Below are 21,942 nucleotides of genomic sequence, written 5' to 3'. Positions count from 1 at the left end.
CTGTAAAAGGAGCCCAGCTGCCACATCAAATAATACAAATATTGGAGTGCTTAAATACTGCTGGGAATTCCAGCATCCTGGAGAGGAAGAGCTTTTTGGGGTAAAGCAGCTGGGAATGCCAGATGGGAGGGAAAGATTCCTGCCTTGGACTTGTCACTCCATCCCTCCCAGTGAGGTGTGCATTCCCCAGGGAGCTGTGCCCCTTCCAGCTGTGCCCCTTCCAGCTGTGCCCCTCAGCCACAGTCCCACCCACTCCAAACTGCACTGAGCCTCACCAGGGAGAGGTTTAAAGCCAATGGAGGGTTTGATTTTAATTCCTTTTACGAGTCTTTGTTGTCTGGCCACAGACAGCAAAGCCCTGTGCACAAATCCCTGCCATCCCTTGGACCAGCATCTCCTGAACTTCTATCCCTTGGAAGAAAAAAGAAATGAAGAGATTGGAGATCTCAGGGTTTCTTTGTCACTGCTGGAGCCTTCAGGAAAGGTGCCTTTACCTTGGCAATAAATGAGCTGCACTCAGTGGTTTCTGGAGGCAGTGGCTGTGGCAGGTGCTGTATGGCCCTGTCAGATCCTGCAACAACTCTTTAATTCTGTGTTTGCAGCACTGCAGGTCAAGGTGGGGATATACATATCTGTAAACACAGCTTTCCCTCTTTTCCATGGCCTCCAGTATGTTCTGTTGGTGCTGAAGCCATTGATAACAAACAGCAGATCTTTAGAAATGCTGAATTACAAAATTCACTCTGACCCACTTCCTTGTGTGATCCTAAATATCTTCCTTGTGTGATCCTAAATAACCATTTTTTTCTGAAAAGAATCTACATTTCAGTAAAGCTTCATTCTCTTCAAGTCTCACTAGTGTGTCTGTAGTTGATTGTTTACTATATTTAAGGTTGTTCTGGAGATTCCAGCAGGGATCTGGGAGGCAGCTCCAGGTTCCAAGCAGGACTGCTCCTTGCTGTGCTTTTTGTTTTCCCCAGCCAGAAGAGTTAATGAAATGCTGTAAACGAACCCCCAGGTAAACAGGGCTTTAACCACTGCAGAACAAGAGGGCCCTGGCCCTTGAATTGTCTTTTTTCATTTCTAATTGACTGCTGCTAAGTGCTCCTGCTGATTGCAGCATTTCTAGTGGAGGATAAACGTTGATATTTGATTAATGAATTTGCACGCCAGAGAAGAACCAGCCCTAATTAATGAGTGTGGTTATGCAAATGCTGGGAACAAGGGCTGGGGCTGTGTGAGGGGGTGCTTTGGGGAGGGCTGACCCTGCTTTCCCTTGCAGACTGCAAATGCCACCACTCTGAGCTACCTGGTGACAGGGCTGAAGCCAAACACCCTCTACGAGTTCTCGGTGATGGTGACCAAGGGCAGGAGATCCAGCACCTGGAGCATGACAGCACATGGGACAACCTTTGAATTAGGTACTGCTGGGGTGTTCCCAAAGAAACCTCCGCCTGAAATGGTTCTGCTGATTAACACTTGCTGGTGGTGGGGGGGTCTGAATAGTTCAGTCAGAAATTCTGATTAAAAAACAACAACATACTTGAAAATTGCAAGGGATGATTGCAGGAGAATTTACATCAAATTACAGAGAAGTCATGAATAATGTACCACACTTCATGGGCAGGAGAGAAGAAAGTCTCACAAAAAGCACCTCAACAGCAAATACAAAGAAAACACTTCAGCAAATAATAATTAAAATTTGCCGTAAATGTGATGATAATTGTTACAGAGTGAGAAGGTGCATGAGGCAAATGAAGACAGAAAAATCACAGTAGGCATTAAGACATCCAAATGAGCTCTAAATTCCTGTTCAGTGCAGAACAGAGGAGGGTTTGAGGCTGCCAGGAACAACTCAGGCCCAGGGAGTGACTGTGGGGGCCAGGCCTCTTCCTGACCTGCCCCTCATTAGCTCTTCTTACCCTGCAGTGTTAAATGAACTTTGGGCAATTAAATTTACTGCCTATTATGGGGAGGGTTCTCTTTAGATGGGCTGTGGAGGACAAGAAGCCCACAGTCCAAATGAGCCCAGAGTTCTCATTCTAAATGAAAATACAGCCAAAAAATCAATCATGCAAAGAATTAGTGAGATTTTCCAGATAGTCTATAATAGAAATTCTTTCATTTCTGCTTAAGAAAAAGCAAACCCAGGATAAAATCTGAACTCTCTGAACTTACTCTGAAGTCCCAGTGAGCTTCAGCTGCTTTTGAAAACATTGTGGTGGTTTTGGGTGGGAATTCCACGGTGTGGGGCCAGCTCTGGGCTGGGGCTCCTTTCCAGCCCACATTAAACACTCCGTTTGGTGTTTCTGCTGACACAGGTTCAGTCCTCAGCCATAACTCTGCTCGGAGTGCAGGCACTGTAAAAGCTGCACAAAGAAAGGTTTTTAAAAGAGAATTTGCCACAAAGCCCCTGAGCCAGGGCACAGTGCAGGAGGGCTCAGTGCACTTAAAGAGGAAAGCTCAGGTTGAAGTGACTGTAAGGAATATTTGCAAATATGACCCAAAAGCTGGGGAACTGAGGAGACAATTTAAAACAGAAATTAAAAATAAAGGCTAAATATATGTTCTCAGAACAGATCTTGTGATTTATAATACTGGCCAAATTCCTGAGTGAGTGGCTCGTTTTGGGATACTCCTGGGAAGTTGTGTAGGACTCGCTCCTGACAGGAAAATAAGGAATTCTGGGCTCTGTGTTGTCTGTGTGTTCCTGATCTCCTGTGGGCTACTCCTGATTTTCTATTTTTCTTTCCTCTGAATCCTGTTTTTACAGAATATTTGGGGCAATAGTTACAATAACTCCTGGGCTTTGGCTGTCCCTGGTTTGCAGCTCTTCATGACAGGGATAATTGGTGGCCATCCCCGAGGATTTATGGATGGATTTCTAATAGGTCACCTACATCAACTTCTGGAAATGCAGAAAATGCAGTGATGCTGTGATTGTATTAAACAGCCAAGGTGGCTTTGCTCTGGGCTGCCCCCTCAGGAGCCTCCTGGATTTCAGGATGTGGCACTGCAGGGATGCTCAGTGCCCTCTGGAGGCTCCAGCTCACAGCAAGGATTTCAGTTTTCTGCTGGAGCCATTTGTGCTGTGTCCTGAATTTTTGGCAGGAGAGGCTGATGGGAGAAGGAAAACTCTCCCCTCCTTTCTTTCCCTCAGTGCTGCTCTCTGGCAACCCAAGGAAAGAGGTTTTGTTCAGCAAACCCTTCTGCATTTGAAACCCTCTGGGTGCAGGTGCCTTCCAAATTCCAAATCATTCCTCAGGAGCTCAGCCAGCCATTGCAGGTTTGCCCAAAGTTGTTCCCCAGAGCAGCTGGGGCTGCCCCTGGATCCCTGGCACTGCCCAGGCCAGGCTGGACAGAGCTGGGAGCAGCCTGGGACAGTGGGAGGTGTCCCTGCCATGGCAGGGGGTGGCACTGGGTGGGCTTTGAGGTCCATTCCCACCCAAAGCATTCCAGGCTGGTATAATTCTGAGTTGTTGGTGGATTTACTTTGCTGATTGGGATTTAAGTGGCAAATGGGCACTTCTGGGTCTGAGTCCCACCATAAACCTGGAACCAGGGAGACCCTTCAGCCTATACAGCTAGAGACATGCCTGCCTGTAGAGAATGTGTCTTCCACAAGTTTGGGGGATTTTCTGACGACTGAAGGAATTCAGGTGAGAAGTCACTGGCCCCAGTTGTGCAGATTTTTGATGATGCTCAGTCATGGCTCACATCTGGTGCCAGAAATGCTCTGGAAAGGGGGAGCTCCATATGGGAGGGAGGCACTGACCCTGATGGCATTGGCCAGTGAGGGGGGATTTATAACAGTAACGAGAATAACCCAAATACATAGAATAACCACATCAAAATGAGCTGGAGATCCGGGCCCTGAGCTGGCTGTGCCCTGGTGTGACAGAGCAGCCCCTGCTGACTCCTGGCTCTGTGTTGCAGTGCCAACGTCGCCGCCCAAGGACGTGACCGTGGTGAGCAAGGAGGGCAAGCCCCGCACCATCATCGTCAACTGGCAGCCGCCCTCCGAGGCCAACGGCAAAATCACAGGTGGGCACAGGGAGCCGGCAGTGCCCGGCTGCTCTGCCAGCTCACACTCAGTGTTCACCCCACAGCTGAACTAACGGCAGCGGGAAATGGAGTGACAGCAGAAGTGCAGCTGGAAGTTGAAATATCTCCATAACCTCTGTGCTGTTCTAATAGCAGGCCTCCAGCAATGCCCCAGAGCAGAGGTTTGTTTAGGAGAAGCCATCCCAGAGCTCTTTGTCATCTTTGTGGCATTTTTGTGCCACAAAACAGACTGCTGAGCAGTTCCCTGTTCCCCTGACAGAACCATTAGGAGTAATCTGTTATTTGCCTTTAACTGCATCACTGCCACACAGGATAAATCACTTTCCAGAGAGTAATAATGACTGTTACCTTCTGTAATTTCTGTTCAGATTCCCATTTGGAAGGGCTTTCTGAAATAATCCACTTCAATTTTAATTTTTAAAGCTGAAATCAGATTTGTGGGTTTGGGTCTTAGCTCAGGATTACCCATGGTGCAGAATCCAACCTGGGACACCTGACTGGGCAGGACTGGAGCCCAGGCTCTGCACAGGGGACTAAAACTGATTAAATCACTGAAAAGGCAGCAAAATGTTTCCTCTCCATGGGTCTGGAGGATTGCCTGGAGACACAGGAGCCTTTGGTGGAGGGATTTGGCTGCCAGGAAGGGCACAAATGTCTCCCACTGTGGCACACCCAAGGGAGGGGGGAGAGCTGCAGAGAGCAGCATTTACCTGCACAGGGCTGGCAAAATTATCCCAAAATTGTCCAGCTCCCAAATCCCCTGGCAGTGAAGGAAACCCTTGGAACAGAACTGTTCAGTATTTATCAGCTTTTGCACAAGGAGCAGTCAACAGCTTAAAAATGAACTAAAATGGTGATTTAGAGCTAAGCCTGAGTGCAGCAGGCACCAGCTCCCCTTTCCCAAAACCCAGCTCCCCTTTCCCAAAACCCAGCTCCCCTTTCCCAAACCCCCTCTCCAGCTCCCCTTTCCCAAACCCAGCTCCCCTTTCCCAAACCCAGCTCCCCTTTCCCAAACCCCCTCTCCAGCTCCCCTTTCCCACCTCCAGCTCCCTTCTCCAGTGCCCAAGCAGTTTTTGGGATGTGGGGCCCGAGTGCCCTCTGCTGGGAGCAGCCCCATCAGCCGAGGCACTAATTAATTACTCATTAGCTCACCCTGTGCTGTCAGTGATGCCAGGATTCCGAGTGCTGATGTCATTCCATGGCCCCCTGTCCATGGAATGCTGAGCTGGGCCACTCTGGGACCTGCATGCTTGGGCTTCATTAGAGCTGCTGACTAATTAGGGCAGTCTGAAATTAATTCAGTGCTTGTGCCTCTAGACTGTTATAATGCTTTTAGCATCACTTCATATTTTATATGTATATTTATATAAATATATATATATAATCTATATATTATAGATATAGATTAATTAGATTATTATATTATATACTTTAGATTGTGGGTATTAAATTATTATATATATGTATATGTATATAATATATCTAGAGAATATACATATATTCTCTACAAATCTATTTCCCACATTTAGATATCTTACAGATGTAGAGATATATAGATATACAACAGATATATACATAAAAGAGATATATAGTAATATAAAAATTTATATTTCCATATATGTTACATAGAAAGTAAATACTTGAAGCTGGGTGTAGATATAGTGATGCAAATATATAAATAATATATGAAAATATATCATGTATATTGTGTTATATATAATATATATTAAATACAGATTCAAGTATTTATTTCTGTGTCTATATAAATATATAGAGGCTCAAGTATTTATTTTATGCTGATCTTTGTTTCTTGTATAAAATAGTTATAAAGCTTTTACTGCATAATATTTGTTGACTGCACTGTATTTTAATAACAGAACATAAACCCTTCCCATACCTTTTTTCTGGGATGTGCAGGGCAGCCTCAGTTCTCTTCAGATTCTTGTTGCCTTTGTTAATACACTGAAAAATTATGAATAATACACTGAAAAATAACAAAATAATAATGAAATAATGAAATAACAATACTTTGTTAATACACTGAAAAATAATGAAAAACAGGTGGTTTCACTGTGTTTTGTTGTTTTCATATAATTTAAATAATATCATATTAATTCTTTGAGGATGTTTTGGTAATGGCAGCTTTATTTTATTGTATTGGTCTATAAATAGGTAAAGAGCTGGAAATAGCCATTTGTCCACATTCAGGAATGGTGATCAGAAACATTTTCAATGATATTGATATTTTAAATGGCTTTTTTCCCTTACCACCCTCTTAGAACAGTTCAGAGGGCAGATGGGAGGGCAGGCTGGTATTTGCAGGTGGTGTTAGTGTTTGCCAGAGTCAGAGCCCAGCTGGCACAGCAGCCAGAGCACTCCTGTCCCTGACGTGGCACTGTCCCCTGTGTGCCAGGCTACATCATCTACTACAGCACGGACGTCAACGCCGAGATCCACGACTGGGTGATCGAGCCCGTGGTGGGCAACAGGCTGACCCACCAGATCCAGGAGCTCACCCTGGACACCCCCTACTTCTTCAAGATCCAGGCCCGCAACTCCAAGGGCATGGGGCCCATGTCTGAGGCCGTGCAGTTCCGCACCCCCAAAGGTACCCGGGGGGCACAGGGCTCCTGGGGGCACAGGGCTCCTGGGGGCACAGGGCTCCTGGGGGCACAGGGCTCCTGGGGGGACAGGGCTCCTGGGGGGCACAGGGCTCCTGGGGGCACAGGCTCCTGGGGGGCACAGGGATCCTGGGGGGCAGCACCGGGCTCTGCAGGGACCTTGGGGCTGGCACCGAGTGAGTGCCTGTGGCTGGAGCTCAGCTCTGGGGGTCACTGGCTGGCCCACAGCCTGGGGGCTCTGGGCTGGGCTGTCCTGCAGTGACAGTGCAGGTGTCACATCTGCTCCTGGGGTGACAGTGCAGGTCCCGTGTGTCACATCTGCTCCTGCAGTGACAGTGCAGGTCCCGTGTGTCACATCTGCTCCTGGGGTGGGACGGTGCAGTGGGAACTCATGGGATGCCACAGGCCCCCAGTTCAGGAGCTGATGGTGATGGGCAAAGATAGTAAAGAGTAAAATGGGAGAGAGCTTGGGAAAAATAGAGTTATTAGTTTATTGTCATAGAATGCTGTCACAGAATTGGCTGGGAGGGAGCTTGCAGCCCATCCGTGGGCAGGGACACCCCCACCAGCCCAGGCTGCTCCAAGCCCTGTCCAGGCTGCCCTTGGACACTTCTCCATGTGCATTTCAAGAGCTGTACCCTGTGCTGTGGGAAACTTGGAATTCTGTCTCACTCCTTCAATCCTTGTGATGTGTCTCTTGTTTTTTCCTCCCTGTGCTTGCCCCACTAAGCTGAATCCTCAGATAAAATGCCCAATGACCAAGGTAAATGAACAGCCACATTTCTCCTCTCCATCCCTCACTGTTCTGTTTGCTGTCCATGTGCTGTGACATTTTCTGAGTGCAGCAGGATCCTGCTGTGCTGACAGGGAGAGCTGGCACTCCTGGCCGTGGGTGGCAGGAATGTGAGGGGATCTCTGCAGAGATGTCCCAGAAGGGCCATGGGGTTGTGCCAGCTCTGAATCCTGCTGGGGGAATGGCTTTGGAGCCAGAGCTGCCCCATCCAGCCCTGCCCACGTACAAGGGGTGGGAGATCAAAGGGTTCTGGTTAGCACAAGTGCTGCTTGTGAGGATTCATTCCATAATAAAGGCAAGGAAGCCTGGAAAGCTCTGTGCAGGAAAGATTCTGCCTGTCAGCTCATTTGGAGCCCAGACTCTCCTGAGGAACCCAGCACTGGCTCCTAAAAGCCTTAAGCTTTTAAAATGTTTGCTTGAAAAATGGGAGCTTTGAGCTTCCCACATCGAATTAGAAGGTGGATGTCCCAGGGCACTTCTTGCTTTCTTCCAAATAACCTACAAGCCCCATAAAAAAGGGAGAATTAGTCTGAAGGGATGAGTTAAAAAGGCCATTGGCAAACAGCTTAGACATGCAATTAAAGAGATCCTAAAGGGGCTCTGAGGGAGCTGCTCCTCACTTGGCTCCTCAGCTTGGTACTTGGAGTAATTTATTAAATGTGCTTTTACTCTGCACCAGGTAATGCTGTGATTGAACTGCTCCCCATCCCTGTGTCCTGGAGGTGGGGCTGGGCTTTGGGCTGGCTGGGGAGCAGATTCTCCAATGTCCTTGTCCTGCTCACCTGCAGCAGCAGGGAATGGGGGAAGGTTACAGGGCTTTAGGTGAAAGTTGCTGTTTTCTGCTTCTCCCTTCTCCAACCCCATTTCAGCCAGTGTTACATCCTAAAGTAACAAGTTCTCCTAGTCATGATCAATTTTTATCACATCCTATAAATCATCAAAGCCAGGGGTTTCGTTAGAGAATTCCTATAGGGACACTGGGAGAGAGGGAATGGTGGCAGTAGCTGGAACGTGAGGAAGGGGAAGGCAGAGGAAGGGCAGGAGAAGTGAGGAGCTGCCCTGAACTGCCAGGCTGGCACCTGCAGGAAAGAAGCTGCAAGTTACTCAGGCTGGCAGCAAAACCAAAGGGGATTGAGGCTGTGCCCTCAATGCTTCTGTCCTTTTCTCTCTTTGTCTGCTTTATGTTTCCCTCTGAACTCAGCACAGGATTCTGTTTTCCCACCCCCTTCTGGAGCACAGAGCTCTGGGCCTGTTGCTCTCAGGCCTTGTCCTAAAGCAAAGATGAAGGTCTCTGATCAAGTAACCCCATCCTGAAGTCACCCACAGTTAAAATGTTCTGTCTGGATATATTGTAACATGGAGGTTCAGAGCTGAATGAAAAACAATTCCAGCAAATGCTGTCTTAAACTGTCCCTTGAAATAGGTCACACTGCCTGAGATGGGGCTGCCAGGAGTGCATTTAAAGGTGTAAATGTTCATCTCTGGGTTTAGGGATTGGATCCTCAGGAGCACCTTGGCTGGGTACCTAAATTCCATCCTAAATCCATCAGGGAGGACATGGGTTCCATAGGCTCACTGTGCCTTGCCTCTCTCAGCCCTGATCTGATGTCCCTTGCTGACCTCAGGGCAGTTGTTCCCTTCTCCTTCGTGGTGTTCTTCAGGTCACTGAGCTGCACTTGGCCAAGCACAGGTCCTTGCAGAGCTCACTGGAAGCATTCCTCATGGATAATTCTCATTCTTCTCAGTTAATTTGTTGTTAATCTTCTTAATAGGCTCCACATGTTGTTTTTTTTTATGGTGCTATTTTAACAAAGCATTGCACAGCACTGTCAGATATTTCCTGCAAGCCTAAATGCAGTATATTTTATATATTTCTCATTATATATCTGCATAGTTACTGTTACCAGCCACATTTATGGGCTGACACTCAGCTTCTTGAAGACACTTGTTCTCCATAAACCAGGAAGATGGATGTGAGGTGTGTGCCATCCTCTCCACCCCCTTTTCCATCATCTCACCTGCTTTAGGGCTCCAGCTGCTCCACTGGAAATGCTCAGGGTGTGTGACTGCCCTCCCTAAATATTGCAGGTTCTTTGTGTCCCCCCTGTGCCACAGCTCCTCTGCCTGCTCAGCAGCAGGCTCAGGGATTCTGAGTCCATGGGGTTCCCCCTTGCCAGGGCAGGTTGAGTGGCCACAGACACAAATCCATTGGCAGAGGCTGTGTGAGGCTGCCCAGTCTGTCTCTGCAGGGTTATTGGTGCCCTCAAAGGGAGCCCTGGTGCTGTGTCCTCTCCATCCTGCAGCTCCTGGGTCCTTCCCCTGTCCTGCCTTTCCCTCACTGCACACACAGAACCTTCTCCTTGCTCCCCTCCCAGCTTCAGCCCCTGCCTGCTTTGCCATTTGTCTTTATTTCAGTTCACAGGCTCTCACTTGGGCTTCAGTTTCCATTTGTTACACATCCTTTAACACCTCATACTTCTTGATTAAAGGGGATTTTTAACAGAAAAAATCCTTCTCCTGGCTGTTCTGCTCCACACTGCCTCGCTTTCTGGAGGTGTTTTCTTTGTGGAACAGTGTGAAAATGTGTAAAATACTCTGGATTCCTGTAACCAGAGGAATATTGCTCTTTGCACCATTGCTGAATGCTTCCCCTACTCCAGTGTTTTTGTCATTAATTTTGCATTGGAGCATTTGGATGAAAACAGAGTGGAAGGACCAGGTTTGGATGTAACTAATTTATTGTTCCCTCGGGTTTCACCAAAACCACTTTTGGGGTGCTTTGTTGTCACCTGTGGGGTGCAGGGGAGAACAGGGAGGAGCTGAAAGCAAGTTTTTATGGCTAGGCAAGCCCTTAATATTACATTTACTATGCTGGGATCCTGCACACATTTCCAGTCTCCCCCAGCTGCTGGAACTGGGTGCTAGGAAAAGAAACCTGGATAATTCCTGTTCCAGGGTGAGGAACTCCCAGAACAAGTGTGGCAAAACCATTTGCCTCAACATGTACCTGTGCCTTACTGCAAATGGGCTTGATTGTTGTTTTTAAAGTGAAATTAGGAGAGGCTTAATTAGGAAAATAATAACTGGGAAACCATTAAGAGCTCCTTTGGAGAAGTGGCTCCTTCCTTGGAGAAGCAGGCGCTGTGCAAAGCCAAATTTTATTGTAGGCACAGAAAAGGAGGTGAAAAGCTGCTCCTGGGGGCTTGGGGAGGTTCTGAAGAAGGACTCAGAGATGCTGATTGTGTCTGTGTGTGTAAAATTCCTGTGTCCAACCTTTGCAGCCTCGGGATCTGCTGGCAAGGGGAGCCGCCCCATGGACCTGGGCCCAGACTACAAACCCCCCCTGGGAGGTGAGTGTGGGGCAGAGCTTCTCCAGGGCCACGCTGTGCTTCTGAGGATGTTCCAGCAGCACTTCCGAGGTGTTCTGCTGCTGCTGAGCTCCCGGGGCATTTCCAGGAGCAGAGCTGCTCCCAGCGTGGGGTGGGACATCAGTTCTGCAGGGCCACATGGGGAAGGAAAGGCCTCCTGTGCTCCTTCCCCTGCTCAGTGCTGTGTGGTGGGATTTCTGTCCTCAGGAATGCTCCCTGGTGTTGACAAAGGGTTTCCTTTGGAGCCAAGTGACCCCTGGAGGCTCCTGGTCCAATTCCAGTGGCTCCAAGGGGAACCTGTGGTGCTGCAGGTTGAGCAGGATCCCAGACTGACTCTGCTTAGAGTGGGGAGGTTTTTGTGATAATTGAGTAGGCTGCACTTAAATTGTGATAGACTCAGTAGGAAATGGATCTATAAATCAATTTCCAGATGAGCAGTTGTACAGAAACAGCTGGAAAATGCCAGAGAAACAAACATTTCTGAGGAGATCCATCCCCTCCTGCTGCTCTGCAGGATTCCAGGTGTCTTTGGTGGGCTCTGCTTGCTTTGCCTGTGTAATAAACGAGCTTTTCTCCCTTCCCCAACCCTCCCAGGCAGTAACAGTCCCCACGGCAGCCCCACATCCCCCCTGGACAGCAACATGCTGCTGGTGATCATCGTGTCCGTGGGCGTCATCACCATCGTCATCGTCGTCATCGTCGCCGTCTTCTGCACGCGCCGCACCACGTCCCACCAGAAAAAGTAACTGGGGGCTGGGCCCTGCCTCCGTGCTGAGCCTGTTCTTTCATCCTTCATTTAGGGATTGTTCCCTGTGAGCCCTGCAGCCTGCAGGTGCTGCTGCTGCTCTGCTTTTCCTGTCACGCCCCAGAGTTCGTTCACACACAGATCGGGGCAGTGCTTCCAGCTGTGCCTGCACTTCCCCCTCCCAGGAGAAATTGTCCCTCACAACTTTCCAAAGTGGAGCCAGTCCATGTGTGGGGAGCTGGGAGAGCTCAGGCAGCTCCTCCCTCCTGCACGGGTGGGCTCAGTGCATTGACATGATCCAGTTTTTAGTGGGATCACTGGAGGGGAATGTGAATGTGCTGCTGGATTCCTTAGGAAGGTGCTCCAAAATCCTGGTGTTTGTATCTGAATGCTTCCCTCAGAGCATCTGCATTAATGCTGCAGCAGTGAGGCTCCTGCAGGCTCTCTCTGTGTGTTCTTTGGAAGACCAGAGCTGTATTTGGAGTTTGAAAAGATGCTGTTATGCAAAACAGATTTTTAAGGAAGTGATGAAAAGCCAGGCTTGGATAATCTGCAGTTGCTCTGCTGCAGCAGAACCACCCTGCAGCAGTGCAGGAGGGGGAGCAGGGGTGGAGGAGCTGGCCCTGGCACACCTGGCAGCTGGGGCTGTGCTGGGGAGGGCAGCAGGGATGGGCCAGTGCCAGGAGCGTGTTTGATTTTCAATAAATCCCAATTTCTGAGTGCCCTCAGCCAGGGGATAACCTGATCCCTGTCACTCATCAGCTCCAGTGGGAGCAGGATTTGGGAGCTGCCCCTGCCAGCGGCTCTGTCAGTGACATGTACCAATGTCTGAGCCATTCCCAGCAACTCTGCTCCCAAAAACCCCTCCTCCAGCTTTGCCATGGCCCAAAGTGAGGAGTCAGCATGGCAGGAGTGCTGAAACCTACATTTTGCTGTCACAAAATGCTGCCATCCCAAATCTCTGCGTCGCTGTGGTTTGCTGCTGCTCTCAGCAGGGTGGGAACCCCAGTGGGAGTGTCCAGCCTGAGCAGGGCTGGAAGGAACACTCCTGTCCTTAATCCTGTGTTCCCAACCCCTTGGATGGGAACAAGCTGGAGCTTGGTGAGCCTGGGATGTGGGCACAGCATTGGAATTGTCTCTCAGTGAGCAGAATTTCTGCAAACTGAATTCTTGGTGGTGAAGGCTGGGCTGCACATGGGGTGCATTCCCTGGCACTGGAGTTCAGGATGTGCTCTGAGGTGTCACTGGGGCTTGTGTGCAAAATTCCAAGCTCCCTGCCCAGGGGGAAACTTCCAGGCCTGAGGGGGATCCCAGGGAAATTTCCTTTTCCACAAGTGAAGAACATCCCCTCTGCTCTCCTGCCAGGAAACGAGCCGCCTGCAAATCCGTGAACGGCTCCCACAAGTACAAGGGCAACTCCAAAGATGTCAAACCTCCAGACCTTTGGATCCATCACGAGAGGCTGGAGCTCAAACCCATTGATAAATCCCCAGATCCCAATCCCATCATGACAGACACCCCGATCCCTCGCAACTCCCAGGACATCACCCCGGTGGACAACTCCATGGACAGCAACATCCATCAGAGGCGGAACTCCTACAGAGGTGGGAGCCGTGGGGCTGAAACACATTCCTGGGGCTGGGACTCCACTTTACTGAGAGATGGTGAAGTTACTCTTCTCTGTTCTTATTTTCCAAGTAGTGAATTGGGTTTGTTCCTGGTTTCTGAGACTCTGGAATGGTTGGATCATGTGTTTTAGTGAGGCAGTGGAGCATCCAAGAGTTAGATAATTACTTGGTAAATACTGATTAGTGATGGGAAGATCATCTCACTTCACATTAAACTACTGGAGTTGTTTCTGACCTTTCAGCCCAGAGCTCAGTCACTGCCAGAAGTGCACTGGGGCCTGGAGAGTTTCCAGTTCCCAAAATCCTCACCCTCACCTTCCCACCTTCCAGTGAAGGGGGAGGGGCTGGTTTTGTCACTGGTGGCTCCAAGAGCTGCCTGGGAGCAGGACTGGAGGGCGGGTGTGGGAAGGGAATGCTGGCCTGGCTGAGGAGCTGGAGCAAGCAGTAACGTGGTCTTTCCCCTCAGGACACGAGTCAGAGGACAGCATGTCCACGCTGGCAGGAAGGAGGGGCATGAGGCCCAAGATGATGATGCCCTTTGATTCTCAGCCACCTCAGCGTAAGTGAACACCCCCATTCCTGCTGGAGCCACTCCCTGCTCCCAGGAAATCCCTTCCTGGGCAGCAGGAGCAGCCCAGGGGAGGCTCCTGAGCCCTCCTGGTGTGGGCAGAGTGAGCCACGTTAGAAGGGACTGGATGTGGCTGCTCTGGGGTGAGGGCAGGAGCATGGCCAGACCTCTCTGTCCCAGTCTGGGGCTCTCCAGGGACAGCCTGTGGGCCTGGCTGCTTCTTGGAGTAGCTGGACACTCTGCCAGTGCCCAGCTGCTCATGGGAGCTGCAGAGCTGCAGTCTCTGTCAGGTTCCCACTGTTGGTTTTCCCCTCCCAGCCCAAGCAGTCACCATCCCCTTTATCTCTGCAGTTGCTGCTCTCAGAGCCTTCTCTGACTTTACTCTGAGCTCTTTGCCCTTCTCTGATACCAAAATGACCATTATTATGAAATATTTTTGGAATTAAACAATATACATAGAGTTTTCAAATGGCTGCAAGATGGAAAGTGACTTGGCTGAACCTCTGAACAGCCAGACTGAAAGCCTGTGTGAGACCCCCAGTGAGAAGCTCAGGAGTTGCTGTCAGGGGAGATACTGGGAGGTAAAATCACACCAAGCTCACCCAGGCTGAGCTTTAGACCTCCCTGAGCTCTGTGATCGTGTTCCTCCTGTAGCCAGTGGCTGCTGCCACAACCCCTCCATTTTATGGAATTATTTCAGAGTAGTTCATTACATTCCCACTTTCTTTTTACTCTAATTTAAAACTGAGCTGAGGACTTGGTGTTCTTGATCTCTGCCTGCTTTTTCAAGTGTCCTGATGACCTGATTGCTCAGTTTGTGAATCTTCTTGTTCTACAACCTTTTTCCAAGGTTTCTTGGTTTGGCACTAAGCAGTGTGATGTCCTTGTTGGCTCCCAGCTCCCCGTGTGTGAGGAGGGAGCAGAGGGTGCAGTTTGACACTGAATTCCTTGGAGCTGCTCTGTCAGACATGGCAGTGTGACAGGTGCCTATCCCATGCCAGGCTCTGCACCAGCTCCTGCCTTGCCTGGGGGCACAGAGCAGGCCCAGGCCCTGCTGGAGCTTGGCTCTGAGGCTTGGACTCTCCATCCTGTTTGTGAGAGCCCCAAGGGCCTCCTGCCACAGCCTCTGGGTTCTGGGAGTGGCACATCCACTGTGGGGTCTGCAGTGCCCTCCTGGCAGCTCAGCCTGGCACGTGAGGCCCTTTCTCAGTGAGCCCCACCAGGACCATTCCACGTGTCCTGGGCCTGCACAACCTTCCAGGGCTTTCTTCCACCCAGATGGAGTTATTAATCACTCCTAAGCACTGAATTATGGTCATTCACATGCCATTTTAGTGTGATTGCAGTCATGGTGTGTACCTAGTGACTTCCTTCCACTCCTAAGCACTGAATTATGGTCATTCACTGTGCCATTTTAGTCTAATTTGCAGTCATGGTGTGTATCTAGTGACTTCCTTGTGTGCCTCCTGGAGCACAGAAATTCTGGAAGGGTGTTGGCAAGCAAAGGGCTGTTTATTGTTTAACACACCTCATTTCATATTGTATCAAAATATGTGGATAACAGATCTGCATTCTCTTGATTCTTCTTCTGAACTTTTCCTTGGAATCAAGCAGTGCACTAAGAGCTGCTGGCAGCTTTTGGAGCTGTAATTGGGTGATTTTTTTGTCCTAAGCATGTTTGAGGTGTGATAACCCAGGGGTTGAAGCTGGGTTGTAAATGAGCCGAGGGTCTGGCTCCCTGCTGGAGGAGGGAGCAGGGAGGGAGTCCCCAGCCTGTCCTGTGTGTGTGTGTGTTAAGTGTTTCTCTGTCTTGTGTTCATCCACAGCTGTGATTAGTGCTCATCCCATCCATTCCCTCGACCCCCCTCACCACCATTTCCACTCCGGCAGCCTCGCCTCTCCAACCCGCAGCTTCCTGCAGCACCAGCTCAGCCCGTGGCCCCTGGGCTCTGCCATGTCCCATTCGGACAGGGCCGACTCCACAGGTGAGACCCCAACCCTCAGGGAGCTGCTGCTGTGTGCAGCACTCGGGGAAACTCCTGGAAGGCAGAGCCTGCCCCTGGGTCAGTCTCCTCTGGGGGCTGCATCAGGATGGGCTGGGCTTTCCTGGGTAGGTCGGATGTTGATCCTTGACATCCATGGTGGTGTCCTTGGAAAAGGGGGTTTCGTGTTTTATACACAGCTCCAGACAGGGATTCCTCCTGGAAAGGGGGTTTCATGTTTTATACACAGCTCCAGACAGGGATTCCTCCTGGAAAGGGGGTTTCATGTTTTATACACAGCTCCAGACAGGGATTCCTCCTGGAAAAGGGGGTTTCATGTTTTATACACAGCTCCAGACAGGGATTTCTCCTGCTAAAGCCTCTGGCTCTGGAGTCTGAAACATCAGATTAACTCTGAGCTGCTTCATGGGGTAACTTTTCCTCTAATTAATACAATTTGAAACCAGCAGGAGAGGAAAGTCCAGGCTTGGCTACTGAGAATGGGAGCACACAGATAATGGGGGTGATTTCCATGCAGCACTTGCAGCCTTGATCAGAACCATTTGCAGTAGTTTTAGAGAGCACTGAAGTCTCCAGTGCTCTGAAAATCCCAAAGCAATGGTGTTGCTGAATGTGCACATGGGTAACATACTGGGATGAAGTGAACTCTGAGCTTTTCTAAGGTCACCATTTGAAGGTATCACAGCCAAAATGTTGTTTCCTTGTGAAAACAGTTCCTGAGGCTGCAAGGTCCATTCCAGCCCAAACCATTCCATGAGTCTCAGTAATGATGAATTTCAAGTGTGGCTTCTCTGTGACCATCCCAGTGCTGTGAAGAGTTAGTTCCTAGTTAAAAATGCCAATACTGGTACTGTGGGGTAACAGGAGGCTGCAGATTGGTGTTCTGTGCTGTTTGTCTGAGGACTGGAACACGGAGCTCTTTCAGTGCCAGTGAGAGGTGGAACCTCTCAGCTCCCAGCTCCCGTTCAGCCGATGGGCTGGCCAGGGGCCATTGCTGCCCTGGCAGGAGGAGCTGTGCCCTGTGCAGGAGTGACCCTGCTGTGGCCTCTGTGCTTGCAGAGTCCGTCCGGAACACGCCCAGCACGGACACGATGCCGGCGGCCTCGGCCGGGCCCGGCGCCGAGCTGCCCGAGGCCGAGGGGCCGTTCCTGCCCGCCGAGGAGGAGCCCCAGGGCCCCCCCACGGCCCACGTGCGCCCCTCGCACCCCCTCAAGAGCTTCGCCGTGCCCGCCGTGCCCAGCGCCGGGGGCCCCTTCGACCCCGCCCTGCCCAGCACGCCCCTGCTGAGCCAGCAAGGTGAGCAGCCACGGGCCAGGATTTGGGGAGCAGAGGGAGGGCAGGGCTGGGCCTCAGAGGAAATGTGGCAGAGGCCGGGGTGAGTTTGGCTGGTGTCATAGATAAGACAATTCAGATCCAGCACTCCAGAACTGAAGTGTTCCTTTTGTCCTGATAGAATCCTGTTCCTCCATGGGATCATCCCAGACTGCTTTGGGTTGAAAGGGAGCTTTAAAGCCCACCCAGTCCCAGCCCCTGCCATGGCAGGGACACTTCCACTGTCCCAGGGTGCTGCAAGCCCTGTCCAACCTGGTCTTGGGCACTGCCAGGGATGCAGGGGCAGCCACAGCTGCTCTGGGCACCCTGTGCCAGGGCCTGCCCACCCTCCCAGCCAGGAGCTCCTTCCCAATATCCCATCCAGGCAGTGGAAGCCATTCCCCCTGTCCTTACTGTGCTCCTTCCAGGAGCTGCCTGGGCAGGCAGGAGCCAGGCCTGACCGTGTCCCAACCTCTTTGCAGCCCCCGGGCACCCCCTGCACGCGGTGAAGACGGCGTCCATCGGCACCCTGGGCAGGACTCGGCCGCCCATGCCCGTGGTGGTGCCCAGCGCCCCCGAGGTGCAGGAGACCACGCGGATGCTGGAGGACTCGGAGAGCGTAGGTACCCCCTGCCAGGCTGGCAGGGCTCCCCCCGGGGCTCTGTGGGCACCCTGCACTGGGCACCTTCATGGGCATAGGGGTTCCGTGCTCCCACAGCTCCACTGCCTGGGAATCTGCATGGAAAATGGGGGAGACACCTGCAGGGAGGGTCCTGCTGAGTGCTGCAGCTTCCCCAGCTCTGCAGGGCACTCCCAGTGCCAGTGCCATCCCCAGCTCTGCAGGGCATTCCCTGTGCCAGTGCCATCCCCAGCTCTGCAGGGCATTCCCATGTGCAGATGATGTGTTGGGCAGAGGGCTGGGATGACTTTGCAGTACAAGGTTTGGTGAAGTGGAAGTTCTTGGCTGTTGCATGAAGGAGGAAGTTTGTGTGTGAGAACAGGGCAGGGCTGGAAATGCTCAGGACTGGTCAGGAGAGGTGTGGAGATGAGCCAGGCCATGGTGTCTGTCCACAGTGGTGACAGAAATGAGACAGCTGAGCCTAAAAATGTGTGAGTTTAGCAGCTATCCTCATCCCAAAACAGCCTGGTTGAACTATTCCTTTGACCTTTTTCCTGTTAAACTGGGAAGATCCTTCTCAACTTCCTGCTTTGGTTCAAAGGCAGGGATTGAGACAGGAGAACAGGGAGAGCTCTGAACCAGTGGAGCTCTGAACACAACTGCCCAAGAGCTGCACTTGGAAAGAGAGATCAGCCCCCACCATGGCAGGGGGCAGGAGCTGAGCTCTTCCCACCCTAACCAGGCTGGGATTCACATGGAATCACCGAGCCCAGAGTCCAGCCTGTGCCCAACCCACCCTGTGCCCATTGCTGAGCGGGGTCAGGAGTGCCCCAGCAGTACCCACTGCTGGGCCCTGCTCAGCCCCAGCCCTGTCCCTGTCCCCGCAGAGCTACGAGCCGGACGAGCTGACCAAAGAAATGGCACACCTGGAAGGACTCATGAAGGACCTGAACGCCATCACCACGGCCTGAGCGCCGCGCCCGCGCCCGGCCCGCAGCACGAGCAGCTGGACAGAGGAAAAACTACGGAAAAAAGAGAAAAAAATAAACCAGAAAGAGGGACAGCACGTGAGAGCAATGGAGGGAGGAGGAGAGGAAGCAGCCCCGGGTGACCCCGGTGTCACCCCTTGTCCTGCAGGGAGCCACGCGGGTCCCAGCAGCACCAGCAGGACGGGCCACGCCAGCCAGGCTGGCATCCAGCAGGACAAGAGCAAAGCAAAGTGGACTCACCATTAGTTTTTTTCTGGTCAGGTTTTGTCTCAGTGGTGTGATTGCCCTGCCTTTTCAGTGTTGGACATTGGCATTTATGTACAATTTTATTTGTGTTTTTATTTTATCTTTTTTTATAAAAAGGAAAAAAATATTGTAATAAAAAAAAAAGGGAGAAACTGTTGTTTTCCACAGCCTAGGCTGAGGTTTGACTGCTTGTTCTATTGTGTATGAAAATTCATTGCCAGTGTGGGTTGTTCTGTTTTGTTTTTTATTCTGCGTATAATTACGTCCCCTTCTGGCAGTTAATCCATGGCCTTTTGGGATGCTGCACTGCTCTTTGTAAGCTTTTTTTATTATTTTTATATTATAATTATTAAAAGCCTGACTTTCTCCTCTCATCACTGTGAGATTCCCGGTCTGTTTGAGTTGAGGTGTACTTGGAGAGCCTTGTTTGTCGCTTTTTGTGCAGTTTAATATTTTGAGTGGGGGGAGAAGTAGCTGGGGAGGGGGAGGGGATCCTGGGGAGGGTTCATTCCTGTTGTTTTCCTGTCTTTTTCCAGTGCCTGGGAAGACTGAAGAACAAGGAAACATCTTCAGCTGTACTGTGTGTCTGGTCACTGGGCGCAGCACGAGGCTCCTTTAGGAGCAGGCAGAGAATTCCTCCTGGCAGCTGGGGTTCTCCTGCCTAGGTGACCCCACAGGAAGCTTCTTTTGGCAGCTGTTTTGTTGTTGTTGGTTTAAAGATGGATCAGGAGCCTTGGAAGGGCAGAGGGAGAGCTCAGCAAGGCTGCAGGGCTGGGCTCAGAGAACTTGAGGGTTTCCCCATTCCCAGCAGCCCAGATCCTGCCTGGAGAGCACCCAGTGTCCTGCAGGTCCTGTCCCAGGCCATCCCAACAGGAATCCTGCTCTGAAGGATTCCTCGGACACAAACCAAGGCAAAAATGTATTTTTTTACACTTTGGAAACCATGTAAAAATAAACCCAGCATGGGTGAGCCGGGTGCTGTTCACAGACCTGTCTGGAAAGGGAGGAGAGGGAGCAGGGAGGGAGGAGGGGTTTTCCTTCTCTCTCTGTGTGCTTGCCTGACTCTGGCCCTCTCTGCATTAAAATAAAAAAGGGCTGGAGTTCAGAAAAATGAGAAATAAAGAGAGAGAGAGAAACCCCAACCAGCTGCCAGTGAACTCCTGTGCAGTTTCACTTCTAGGATAAAAGGAATCCCAAACTTCCTGATGGTTCAGGGGCTGGGATTTGGGAAGCTCAGGCCCCTCTGTGCCTCTGCCAGGAGATTTCCACGGAAGTGGCAAAAAGAACTTGGCTTCCTTTGCTGCCCCCTGAAGTGGGGCTGGAGCTCCTGGGAGGAGGGAGAGCAGGGATTGAGGGTGGGCTCACTTCCTTTCTTTTCCTGGACTCTGTGGTGTCATTTCTGGGCCATTTCTTGCATTTATTTATTATTGAGGGAGGGGAGGGAATGAAATAAATTGTAGCACCATGGGCCACCTGGATAATTAACGTTTGGACTTTGAATCAGTACAATTCAGGGCAAAATAAGCTACAGAACATGTATTTAAAGAATAAAATCCACCCCCTGGCCTGGAAAAGGAGGGTGTGGATCTGTTCCTTTACCTATTTTTTACCTATACCCAAAGAAATGCCATCCTACACACACAGTATTCCCAGCTGGGGGCCTTTGTGAATATTCCTTATGTAGAACACCATGAATGTTAATATTGTCATTGAATTTGGGGAGGGGGAATATTTTTAATGATAAAACAACTGTTCAAAGTTGGTTTTTTAAGGTTAAACTGAAAAAAAAAAGAAAAAACATTTATTCAATTCAGTGTACAATCTGTATTGCACTTTTTCACATTTTATGCTACGTTTTCTTACATATCCTGTGATTTTAACTTTGGAACATTGTGTATCCTTGTAGTGTCATAGTCCAGCTGTGCAGTGACAGCTTCCCTCAGACATTTGGGGAAAAGGAACAAACCAAACCTGTACATTGTTTTATGATTCTCATGTAGAAGAATTTCAAGGACTGCTGTAGATGTCGACCTTTCTGTACAATTTTTTTGCTTTTCTGTAGTATTTGCTGTATCCTCTATGGCTTTTTTTAATAACTTCATGTTTATTATTTTGTATTGGGCATCCAATACACTTTTTTAATCCAATCAACTCCTGTCCTGCTTGGAGAGTTTGTCTCATTATTTGTAGCGGGTTCAGTGACCAGGTTTGGGGTTTTACTTGCCCTTTTTTTCCCTTGCTGTGGGTTGTGTTCTCTGAAGAAAGAAGAACAGAACTGTTCTCCCTCCCTCAGGCTTTGTGCAGAGACTGAACTTGGAGCATTTCCCTGTTTCAAAGCTCCACAGTAAAAATACCACCTTTTAATTAGCAAGCAAAGAAGGAAGGGGTTCAGAGCAGTGGAAGAACGAATAATAGTGTTAATGCACTGGGAAAAAATGGAAAAATAATACCATACCTGTAGGCTATTGCACGTCCTGATTCTGGATTGTGAAGTGCAGGAATTGATTCCTTGATGAGCATCAGCCCAGGGCCAGCAGGCACTGCCTGCTCACAGCCCTGTCCCCCCTCTGGTCACTCCTTCCTTCCCCTCCCACATCGCAGCTGGACAGGGGATGGCCAGGGGCAGCTCGGCTGGGTCAGAGCTGGGGAGGAGCCCGGGGAGCCTTTCCTGTGTGCAGGGGCAGCAGACAAACCCTGCCCCGCTCAGCGAGCCCCAGCTCCGGGCACGGGCACTGCCCCGGGGGGCGGGAGCTGAGCTCTGCCAGCCCTGCCCGGGCTGGGATTCACACGGCATCACGGAGCTGGGAAAAGCCCTCCAGACCATGGGGTCCACCCTGTCCCCAGCCCAGAGCTGAGTGCCACCTCCAGGAATTCCTTGGACATCTCCAGGGATGGGCACTCCAAACCTCCCTGGGTGGCCCCATCCAATGCCTGACAATGCTTTCCATGAAAAAATTCCTCCTGGTGTCCAACCTGAGCCTCCCCT

General features: G+C 50.5%; 1 protein-coding gene across 7 annotated transcripts in view; it reads left to right on the top strand.

Moving 5' to 3' along the window:
• NEO1 (neogenin 1) overlaps window positions 1-21,107 on the top strand; it is a 170,206-nt gene extending 149,099 nt beyond the window's left edge. For 3 of the 7 annotated variants that reach the window (XM_039723088.1, XM_039723087.1, XM_039723085.1), the window contains exons 18-29: window positions 1,283-1,421; window positions 3,937-4,044; window positions 6,479-6,673; window positions 7,417-7,449; window positions 10,761-10,829; window positions 11,442-11,589; window positions 12,958-13,196; window positions 13,687-13,779; window positions 15,615-15,773; window positions 16,851-17,087; window positions 17,585-17,721; window positions 18,609-21,107. In XM_039723088.1, the coding sequence (XP_039579022.1) occupies window positions 1,283-1,421; window positions 3,937-4,044; window positions 6,479-6,673; window positions 7,417-7,449; window positions 10,761-10,829; window positions 11,442-11,589; window positions 12,958-13,196; window positions 13,687-13,779; window positions 15,615-15,773; window positions 16,851-17,087; window positions 17,585-17,721; window positions 18,609-18,692 (1,641 nt within the window). In that variant the 3' untranslated portion in view covers window positions 18,693-21,107. The remainder of the gene's footprint in view (window positions 1-1,282; window positions 1,422-3,936; window positions 4,045-6,478; window positions 6,674-7,416; window positions 7,450-10,760; window positions 10,830-11,441; window positions 11,590-12,957; window positions 13,197-13,686; window positions 13,780-15,614; window positions 15,774-16,850; window positions 17,088-17,584; window positions 17,722-18,608) is intronic. The other 4 variants (XM_039723089.1, XM_039723086.1, XM_039723091.1 and 1 more) reach the window with 2 other exon arrangements.
• Window positions 21,108-21,942: the final 835 nt, after the last annotated feature.

This window comes from Passer montanus, unplaced genomic scaffold (genome assembly GCF_014805655.1).
Source record: "Passer montanus isolate IOZ18808 unplaced genomic scaffold, ASM1480565v1 scaffold5, whole genome shotgun sequence".
Taxonomy (NCBI): domain Eukaryota; kingdom Metazoa; phylum Chordata; class Aves; order Passeriformes; family Passeridae; genus Passer; species Passer montanus.
The sequence above is the reverse complement of the archived record's forward strand: the minus strand, read 5'-3'. Positions and strand labels throughout refer to the sequence as shown.